Below are 10,993 nucleotides of genomic sequence, written 5' to 3'. Positions count from 1 at the left end.
CACACCTGTGGACCCTGCCTTTATTAATCTTCAATCAACATATTTATATTGACTATACACTATTCTTTGTTTCTCAGATAATTTTACTTAGAAATAATTTCTCTTAAATAAAAACCAACCCCCCCCCAAAAAAAAATCCCCGAACTTTTCTCGTCTGACTTTAGTGAAAACATACCCGGACAAGGTGATGACAAATAGTGATCCCTTGCTTTGTCCCTCTCAGTGCCTAGGGTCTGAGGCCTGAGACATAACAGTTTTTTCTCTGGAGGGAGGGAGGGGCTTCAGTGGATCTCCTGAGTCCAGAATCTGCCCTCTAGCATGCTCAGACACCACTTGGAACTGCCACTACCTCTGCCTTACCTAATCCAGTAAACTCAAAAAGATGCAAAACACACCTGTCAATCACACAAGACACTGCAATTAACTTCCTGCTGTGCCTTGGTCCTCTGCTCACAATTTCACAGCATTATCTAAAACAATATGAATTATTCTGCTGATGTACAGAACCTTTTGCTGGGCCCAATTTTCAGGATCAATCACTAATGCTAACATGATTCTAGTCTCCTTCCCATATCATCAGCGGCAGCCATCGACATCAACTGCTCAGAGCCTGGCTGGCTGGCAGGGACTGGTTTGAGGAGCACATGGCCTTTGTCATCCAGACTGCCACCCAAATCCAGCCTCTGTGGATTCAGGGGCTCACAGGCACACGTGGCATGAGGGTCTGGCTTTCTTGAGGTTGGTGACACACTACTTTCCGACTTACAGCCCAACTTTCAAGGGCGTTTTAAGGAGAAAGGCCCTTGTGATTTCCTCACTGCTTAACCAATCATGACTCACAAAGAGTCTGCCACTGCCAGACAGGACAGCCACGGCCAGGGACTGGGGAAGGCTAGGCTGGGTCACTAACGTGCAGTCAGTCAGAGATCCCACCACCACAGCTGCAATGACCTATCACTTGCTTTTAACTAAGTGAAAATATCAGTGGTTTGCATCTCCCTGGGGGCTCTTCTCATCACTGAGTACTGTCAAGAACGGCTGAGGGGCTGGGACCTAAGTGCTGGCGAGGAATCAAACACTCCGGAGATCTGTTGTACAAGGTGGTGGCAACAGTAACAATGTATATTGAAGAGTAGTTTGTTTTTAAATATTTGTATCACAAAATGACCAGCATATGAGGTGATATATCATGTTAATTAGTCTGACTGTAGTATTCTACAGTGGATCATAGTGTATAATTACAAGAACTGCTTTTTGTCAAAAAAAAAAAAAAAAAGATGATTCTGCACATTACTTCGGGTACCCTGGACTATCTTCAAGATGTTACCTTTTGAAGATGTGAAGGAGAGAAAACAACCCATTATTCCCACAACCCATTATTAGAGAAAACAACCCATTATTCCGACAACCCATTGTTCCGTTTGGAATTGATACATAATGGCCGTGGTAACTTTCTCCTCCCATCCACTTTCTCTTATGTTATTTTTTAACCTATGGTCAATGAGACTCTTCTACATCTCTCCAGAAGGGCTCACGGAGAGAAGAGAGAGGCAGAAGGGTCTTCACTGGGTATGAGAACCAGCTAAATTCTGATCATAGTCAGAGAGAGGTAGATAGATACTCAAGTCTGCTCTGACAAAGCCCGAGATTAAGACAGTGACTGTCACCAACTTAGGGGTCAGCTATCTGTTGCCAGCCTGCATTTTATCCTGTCCACCCCTGTTAATGTATGCCCGATGGCCTAAGGATAAATCTACCATTTATTGCTCATACCCTCCCCAGTTCTAAAGACTACTTCATGCCCATCATAACTGTTTCCCACTGGGTCTCTAAGCAAACCCACCAGAGCACAAGCACGCTCACTTCCTCCATGTCCACAGCTGCTCTGGCCTACAGTGCGAGGGCTGAATGTCCGAGAGGCAAGCTACACAGCCTTCTAAGCCCTTGGTACTCTTGTCACTGTCTGCTGGGGGAGTGTGGAGAAATCAGTTTCACGCAAATTAACTGGTACAAGATACGGACTGCAACCAAAAATACTATTTTTCCTGAGTCACAAATTGTCACCTTGGAGAAAAATCTGATACAGATGAGCGCACTGGAAGAAGACATTAGAAAACTCACCTGGTCACTGGGTTCAAAGCTCATCTCCTCTTTCACAGTTTTCATAGCTATTAGTTTCGTATTACTGGCAGGATCTGTCTTACTGTCCAGTCGCTCGAGTTTGGGGGTTATTTCCGGTAAACCAATATCTTTAGTATCATCTTTATCGAGCAAATAGCGAAGTAGTGCATTCTCTTTCTTCTTGGGGCTCACTGGCTCTGGCTTGACAGTCACTTCTGACCCAGGAGCTGTGCTGCTGGACTCCTGGCTCAGCTCTTTGCCTGTGGCTTCTGCTGTCAACTTGGCCAAGTCCACAGGGGAGCTACTGTCCTGTAAGAGTCTGTGCAAAATCTTATGCTTCTCCTTGAGCGAGGTGCCATGTGTTGACCCAGGCCCAGGCAAGCTACCCGCAGAGTCCTTGCTTGTGTCTGACAAAGAACTGGGCAAGGGCGAAGGCTCCATCTGGTCAGACTTGGTGGTCAGCAGCTGGAGAAGTTTGGTCTGCCCTTTGTTGTCATGTAGCCGGCTGTGTCCCTCGGCCCTCTCCCCGCTGGCCGCCTGGGGCATGCTGGAATCATTGGGCTCCTTTTGTTCTCCAGGATGGCAGCTGGTCTCTGCTTGTCCAGTTGTACCTTCCGATGGCTCCCCATAAAGTCCAAAACAGTCTTTGGAGTCCAAGCTTCCCATCTTGCTGAGTGGGGGAGGATTCATATTAACTGGGGAGTTTTGCAAATTGCCCATTTTTAGGTCCGGTGAAGCCAACGATGACCCTAATGAGACCCCATGGCCCTCGCTGAGGGCTTGCAGTGCATTGAGGGAACTGTTGGTATAACTATGGCTATTTCCTGTGCTGCTGCAAACTCCCACAGGGGAATGCAAGCTTCCTGCAGGGGAAAACTGACTGGGTGGGATGCGAGGACTGCCAGCCACGCCGGGGCTCATGCGATGCCGTGGTGAGAGCATGGAGGTGGGTTGCCCTGGGTTCATGCCGGGGCTGCCTTGTGAGGGACTGTTCATTTTGAGTGCATAGTTACTACCCTGAGGAGTGGTTGCCTGCATGCCTGATACATGGTTCATGCCCCCAGAACCACCAAACCTGCCCAGAGGCATGCCCATTTGTTCCTTTGGGCCATTCATGGGAAAATTTATATTGCTACTGAGGGTCATGTCCTGACCTGGGTTCCCACTGCACATGGCCTGATGGGCAGGGCTGCTAGAGCTAATTGGATTCAATGGCTTCCCCATAGCTTGTCCAGTCATATCCGGATTCATTACACATACATTCTGCTCTCTGTATGAGGAAAGAAACATATATAAGATAAAAGGAAAAAAAACTCAGCAAATTGTTATTAATTTTAAAAATGGTAGGGTCTCTTTTCTTTACAAAAGCAGACTACCTCTAAGGGATAGGCAAGACTTGGATGAAAACACCTGCAATTACAGACTAGACTGAACACGTACAGTTCTGGAACAAGAGAGATGTTTCTCAGGCAACTCATCAAGATGTCTGTGGTTTTGCTGAAGGGTGTGCGTATGTGTGTTAAATTCAACTACTTCCATATTGAAATTTCAACAAGCAAACAGGATATTAGAAAAGATTCCAATTATGTATCTTCCTCATGAAAAACTGAGAGCTCGTACAGCCTTAAAGAGCACAAATTTCAGCTCCCAACAGTGAGCACGTCTGTATGCCTTCAGAGTCTTAGAGCTGTCACGTTGTTCAAGGTGGCTAGAGGCCCTGAGTTGTTAGAGACGGCCAGTTCAGAGGCAGCAGAAATTATTTCCCTTGTATAACAGATACAAGGCCTCTCCGCAGACATCGTAGGCTAGAGGAAGACAGAATGTACTGTGGAGGGGTCCTGGGATGGCACAGTCTGTGATTTGAACTGTCCCCATTCCAGGAAAAGTCCAGTCTGTCTCCCTAACTGATGCTTACAAGCAGGTCTCCCGAGCCCCATGAGCTTCTGTTTCAGCCTTGGCAGCTGTTATGAGTTACTAAGTATGTTCACTGATTGTCAAACATCAGCTTCAGTTGAGGTGTGTATGGGGGGGGCAGTGAAATGTGCCATCTCTATAATCACTTTTACACAGTCTCAATCTGAGGTCTGATTTACTAACAGTTAGAAACTACAGCTGCCTGATTTTTTTTTATTCCTGTACTAGAAGCAAAATCATTGAGAAGTTCAATAAAATGGGACTCTTTAAGCAGAGCAACTGTATACACATCCTAGCAGCTCCTCATAAAGTTCCCCATAGCACATACATAAACATTTATAGAATCTGAAATTCAATCATTTTCCTAAATGAGTATCTAAAACAATATGCTCTATGACATTTATTTAAAATCAACATTCAATTTTCTTTCTTTTCTATAGAAGTGGTTATTACCATTCAATTTAAAGTCTATTGTGAGGAGGAAATTTAAACACGAGAACAAAAATCAAAAGTCATCTAAGAATATACATTTGAAAGTTTAAGCACACAGGATTAGAAATCTTAGCACTAGCTTCAATTTTCCTGATCTCATCTGTGGTGACCCCTGGGAATTTCCCTTCTTGAGTGTAATAGGAGGGTGAAGGCAAGCCCTGTATTCTTTTGTTTGAGACAGGTCTTTTCTTTGCATTCCTGGCTGTTCTAGAATGTGCTATATAGACCAGGCTGGCCTCCAATTCTCAAATACCTGCCTCTGCCTCCCAAGTATTGAGATTAAAGGCCCAACAAAATTCCTGTGTTCTTAGTGTTAAATGTAAAGGGAAGCCTGACTTTGCTGGTTTTTACCAAGAATTAACAACAATCTCATTTACAGTTTATAACGCCATAGTAAAAGAACAGGAGTCCATGGAACCCCAGGGGCTAGCTATATGGTAGCATATTGCTCGTGCATTTCTCTCCACCAGGGAAGGGAAACTGAGGCTTAGTGGACAATTACCTGTGAAGCATGTGTAAGGATATTACAAGCTGAGGCTCGTTAGTTGTCTGAGAACGGATGAGTTTGCTTTTCGTCTGTGCAGCAACAAGAGTGCCATCGGACAAAGAAAAACGGTAGATTTGACTAAATGCCAAGCCTTGTCTCAGAACTGTAGGCAAAAAAAAGAAAACAGAGGGCATGTTTAGAAAAACACTAAAAAAGACAGAAAGAAAAACATGAATCAGGAAAAGTGGAGCAGGGGAGGACTATCGAGACATAAGAGTGATAAATTTCATGAGGTTTCCTACGAGCATGCTAAAAAAGTACAGGTTATAAAGCATCATGGTATTAAAACATCCATTTTAAAAGCACATTTACTTTTCACTCAAAATACCAGCAATGAAGTTTTTTATATGACAAAGAATAACAGCTTGAAAACTGCCCTTTATTTTTTTAAGATTTGTTTTTATTTTTAAGTTTTATTTATGCATGTGAGTGTTTTGCCCAAATACATGTAAGTGGAACTAGAGGTACAGATTGTTGTGAGCCACCATGGAAGTGTTGGGAACTGAACTTGGGTCCTCCAGAAGAGCAGCCATTGCTCTTAGCCTCTCTCTGTGCCGTCTAAGTAGCCCCTAAATTGCTCTTTAGTGTGTGCGTGTGTGTGTGTGGTCTTTCTTTTTTTGGTTTTTCGAGACAGGGTTTCTCTGTAGTTTTGGAGCTTGTTCTGAAACTAACTCTTGTAGTCCAGGCTGGCCTCGAACTCACAAAGATCTGCCTACCTCTGCCTCCCAAGTGCTGGGATTAAAGGCATTCGCCACCACCGAACTGGCTTAAATTGCTCTTTTTATGATCATCATCATGGGGAAAAGTGAGTGTAAACTGTTTATCAGGTCAAAATAAGTCTTTCTGTAATTTCTTAACAATGTCAAAAAACACCACAACAGCACCACAACCAAAAACCACGGTTTCTCCAAGCACGATCTGCCTTTTGATTCCCTTTACAGTGTAAATAACAGGATAAGATTTATGGATGTGTTATCTGAATATTCATCTTGAGCTGACCTATTCAATCCTTCACCTCATACTGCTTTTCCTCAATTTTGTTTCTCACAGGGCAACAGGAGTAAAGGTAAAAATCTTCATCTTTCGGAAGAAAAGGCAAACAAAACCGAAAGCCACTTGCAGATCTTAGCAAGAGTAACCACTTTACCTTATAGATAAAGGTCTGATACTTCTATTTTAAAGACAAGAAATACAAAGCAAATCAACTGGTTTAATGTAGTTTCTCTTAAAATAATCTTGAGATTTATGGCCTGACTGGACTGTTTATTTTTATATTTTAGAACTGTACTTTAAAATGAACATGGCATATAAAAAGATGATTTCAATTGAGAAAAAAAATAGTGATAAAATCAGTTTTTTCGTAAATAAAGCTACCAGGTGTCTGATACATAATTGTTAGTATTTTGTGGGCTGAACAACTAGCCCCGAAGTGACCAAGCACATTCACCATGTTAGAGAACTGCAGGCAAAGGAGGTGGCATTTTGACTTCAAAGATTCATTTTGAGTTCATCAAGGTGCCTTCTACAGCCTTAGTCAGACACAATATAGGACACAGGGACACGTCTGACTGCTATCAGCTGCTGCCTGCACGGATTCTGAAGTGGCCATACTGGGAATCAGTTACTATTTTATGTGTGTGATGTTCTGCAAAATAAGCACGAGTCTGTCTGTAGGTAGCAGAAATACCACTGTGTAAAGGACTCACATTCTTAGAGGCTTGTAACTTCAGATTTCTTCTGACCTTGGTTGTGATCTCTAAAGATCTTCTATTGCTAAGGAGCAATGTGCGAACAGCTCAGCCAGTCATTCAGAACACTTCCAAACTCAAAGAAAACCTTCAAGCAGGTTTCTATTTGGTGCAGCTGGAAACCTCTGGTATTACCCGTTTCTTTAAAAAAATTATTATTTATATATTCATTTTTGTGTGGGTATGTATGAGTGTATATATGCGATACGTGTGTACCTATGTGTGCCTAGAAAGCCCTAGCAATCATGTCTCCCCTTCACAGTGCAGGTGTTACAGGTGAGCAAGCATACAGCCTTACCTGTTTTTTTTCTATGAATTCTTGGGATCTTAGCTAAGGTCTTCATGTCTTACTGGCAAGCACTCTTGAGATATTTCGTGGGCTCTGGCATTACCTGTTTTGTATATCTATGTTCAGCTTCCTTCCAGTGGGTCCTATCCCTCTAAACTTGGTATACTACCTGGTACATCGATATAAACTCCCTTGTAAGGAACCAGGAACGTAGGGAATGAAAGGTATTCAGGATAATAAATAATAAAAATAATAAATGAATAATGATAATAATAAATGAAAGGCATTCAGGATCCAGGGATGTTGAACATGTTTTCTGTTTTTATTCCAGGCCATTATCTTAAGGTAAACGGTAGGTTAAATACTGATTTCTGTCAAATATAACATCCATATTTTCTCTTACTCTAATTGTAAGAACAACGTTGGAAAGTATACAAAGTTTGATTATTCTTTTTATGAAATTAGGATGAATAAAGATACAGATGTGGGAGAGAATGGGAGCAAGAGTCCATTTACCATGTCTGTGCTTCTTCATTAAGTGGCCTCAAAAGCAGAAAGCTTCAATGTACAAACCTTTCTAGTTAAAAAGCCAAGGTCACAGATGCACACTAACCGATGACAAGCTACTGCTCCATTTCCCACAAATTCGTTACAACTGCCTATGCTGAGGTCTGAGATGCCTGACTCTGCCATGGTCTCTCATGTGCCGCGGAGCCCATGCTGACCAACTGCGGGCTGCCCAGCCTCCTTCCCCACTCAGCTTTTGGTAAAGTTAAAAGAATTCTTTTCTTTGTTTTCAGTTGTTCTAAAGAAAATCAAAATGTGTTGGAGAAAATGCGACTTTAGGAGAACAAGGCAGCATGACCACCAGGGTGGGTGTGTAGCTTGCAGATGTCCTCAGTTGACACTGTATGCATGCTCAGATGCTAGTAGTCACTTCCCCTGCCTGGGTCTCCAGGGAGTGAAGGGGGGCAGGGGACTGAGATGTCCACCTCATCGGCTTGGTTTGGGGATGACGAAACAACAAAGAACAAGGCCAAGGTAAGGTTCTTTAAGGGTCGAATGCACTGGGAGATGGCTGAAGTGTCTGGTTTACTTCCCCTGTCCTTTTAGTCTGTGACCAGAGCAGGCCATGCTGCCTCTCCGGGCCTTCTGGAAACATCTGGAGTCTGCTGTTTGTACCTTGAGAGAGTTTGGGATTTGTTCACTCTTGCGAATTTCATCTGTTTTTCCTTCCAGACTGCTCTTAGGAACAGGATCTTGTTTCCTTAGTTTACATAGAACTTTGCTGTCTTGCCATACATCTAGAAGTATGAGGATCACAGAAAATGACCTTCGCCCTCTTTTTGACCATCTTTGTGACACTATCGGCTTTTGTTCACTGGGCCAGCACCAGAACAGGACACAGAAGAAGCTCTGGGAGACAAGCCTCAGGAATCTTCTGGGTGGACCATCCTCACAAGCAACTAAAGAAAGTTCCTAATGGGCTGGAGAGATGGCTTAGAGGTTAAGAGCACTGACTGCTCCCAGCAACCACATGGTGGCTCACAACCATCTGTAATGAGATCTGGTGCCCTCTTTGGGGCAGCAAACATACAAGACAGACAGAACACTGTATATATAATAAATAAATAAATCTTTAAAAATGTTCCTATCAAGTGAATTGCACAGGCCTACCTTCGTGATGATGTCTCTTCGCGTAGGACAGAGACTCCCCTTCGTGCTGTGTGTGGAACTTCTGAATGCATCTTCTCACCAGATCCTCCCAGCCCGGTTTCATGGCAGCTCTCATGGTACTGGTGTCCAGAGAAGTGATCTTGCCTATGAGATAATGGCATTACATTTACCATGTCCATTTTCTAAAGAAACAAATAAAACTTAGGAATCCATCTACTTACTCAGAGTCATTGCCTGAATCTGTGGGGATTCATCTCAGACTCCATGGATACTAAAATGCACGGGCACTAAAGCTTCTTATGTAAAATGAAGCAGGATAAAGAGGTCACTCTTTATCTTCCTGTGTATTTTTTATTTTATTAATTTTATTTATTTATTCTTCCTATATAGTCCATTCTAATTTGGGACACATTATCCAGCTTAGGCTAGCCTTGCCTTGGATTGGTTTTAGGTATGTGCTATCACGCCTAGCTTCTCTTTTCCCCCAATACTTTTAAATCACTGCTAATTAATATTATATTCAGAACAATTCAAATTTTAAAAATTGAATCATTTTGATCTGAGGTTGGTTGGCCACACAGAGAAAGCTGCAGAAACGGAAAGCCTGCTGTTTGGACCTGGCAGTACAGATTCACCTCCAGGAAGAAACCCAGTGAAGGCAGTCTGCCCCTCTGTGCGCCTCTGCCCCTCCCTCAGCACTCCCACCCCAGCAGTCATGGCTACCACAGCGTCTCAGCACCATGGTCTCTCAGGGACAGTCCTTGTCTCTAGGCAGCTGGGTGTTCTAAAATGACTGCTTTTGTCTTCTTTGACAAGGATTTACCTTGGAGGTCTTGGCGGGTGGTAAAGCTCTCTGATGAGGGAAGGGCTGGTCTTTCCTTCATGGGGACTCTTCGTGCCACACAAATCAAGCAGGACTGCAAATCTTAAACAGGACACAGTTGTTAATATGATAAAGATTTGTACTTGTAGTGATCAAATCAACTCTGATATCTATGACAGCACAGCCTTGGAAATCAGTGGGTGTTGTCACGACCCTCTGCTTCTCCAGGGATTAATCCTCTGCCAGGCTATAGGCTCTAGTGGGTGGCAGCTGCTGGGTGAGGTGGAGCAGAGGACAGATGCCGAAGCTACAGAGCACATGTGTTGGGAGTCCACCGACAAACTAAAAAGGCACTGACTAGAAACGGTGACATCAAGATGGGCTCCATTCTTGCTAAGTCACTGAGTGTAAAAACAAAATTCATAATAAAGTAAAGCAAAGCAAAGCAAAAAAAAAAAAAACTGAACTAAAATAGGATACTGTTGATCAGGAGTTTGCTTCTTGGCTTCAGGTTCTGTGGGAGGCACCTGTGACGGCACGATGAGATGGGAATTGAATGCAGATCCAGAGCACACTCCACTAAAGCCCTACCAAGGGTACAGAATCATGGCCTATGGTCCAGCACCTTGGCACGGAGAGCTCCAGAGGCTGCTGTTAATGTTTAACCTCACCCCCACTTCAGTTTTTGTGTTTAGATGTTTTGTCTGCATGTATGTTTGAGTATAACTTACATGCCTGGCACTGTGGAGTTCAGGAGGCTGACAGATCTGAAACTGGATTTGTAGATGGTGGTGAGTTACCATGTGAGTGCTGAGAATTAAACATGGGTCCTCTGAAGCGCAGCCCGGGCTCTTAACTGTTGAAACATCTCAGTCACTGCTTTCATTATTTTCTCTACGAGGGCTAACTTCTGACCCAGTGACATGTTTTACATACTTTATAACATGCAGAGTACATGGAATGGCTCTTCTAAGTTAAAGAAAGGCTGAGGGAAGGCTGCTACAGAAATAACAGGCACCTAACATCTTACACCACGGCCTTGCAATTGTTCACTTTTAAACTTGGGAGGTTTTCTTTCCTTTATTGGGGGGGGGAATTATTGAGTAATAGATTGTATCTTTAGATTAAAATGTAATCATCATGGGAAGTGGGGTATGTGGCTCAAAGGTGAACACTCCCTATAATTTGCAAGGCCATGAGTTCAAGGCTCAGTATTGTAGTTACAATAAAAGGAAGACGGGGAAAAAAAAGAAAAGAATAGCTGGATAGTGACGGTGCACAACTTTAACCCCAGCACTCAGGAGGCAGAGGCAGGATCTCTGTGAGTTCGAGGCCAGCCTGGTCTACAAGAGCTAGTTCTAGGACAGGCTTCAAAGCTACAG

The 10,993-nt window shown here is 43.4% G+C and overlaps 1 protein-coding gene across 3 annotated transcripts in view; it reads right to left on the bottom strand.

Annotated features, from left to right (window-relative positions):
* The window catches only part of Ncoa2 (nuclear receptor coactivator 2), a 222,814-nt gene that overhangs the window by 30,805 nt on the left and 181,016 nt on the right, over positions 1-10,993 (bottom strand). For 2 of the 3 annotated variants that reach the window (XM_005361880.3, XM_013351868.2), the window contains exons 8-11: positions 9,612-9,713; positions 8,789-8,932; positions 5,030-5,177; positions 2,122-3,391 (exon numbers count right to left, since the gene is read on the bottom strand). In XM_005361880.3, coding sequence (XP_005361937.1) covers positions 2,122-3,391; positions 5,030-5,177; positions 8,789-8,932; positions 9,612-9,713 — 1,664 coding nt within the window. The remainder of the gene's footprint in view (positions 1-2,121; positions 3,392-5,029; positions 5,178-8,788; positions 8,933-9,611; positions 9,714-10,993) is intronic. The other variant, XM_026786560.1, reaches the window with a different exon arrangement.

The sequence above is a fragment of the Microtus ochrogaster genome, linkage group LG5 (genome assembly GCF_000317375.1).
Source record: "Microtus ochrogaster isolate Prairie Vole_2 linkage group LG5, MicOch1.0, whole genome shotgun sequence".
Lineage (NCBI taxonomy): Eukaryota > Metazoa > Chordata > Mammalia > Rodentia > Cricetidae > Microtus > Microtus ochrogaster.
Note: the sequence above shows the minus strand (reverse complement) of the source record. Positions and strands in the feature narration are given on the sequence as shown.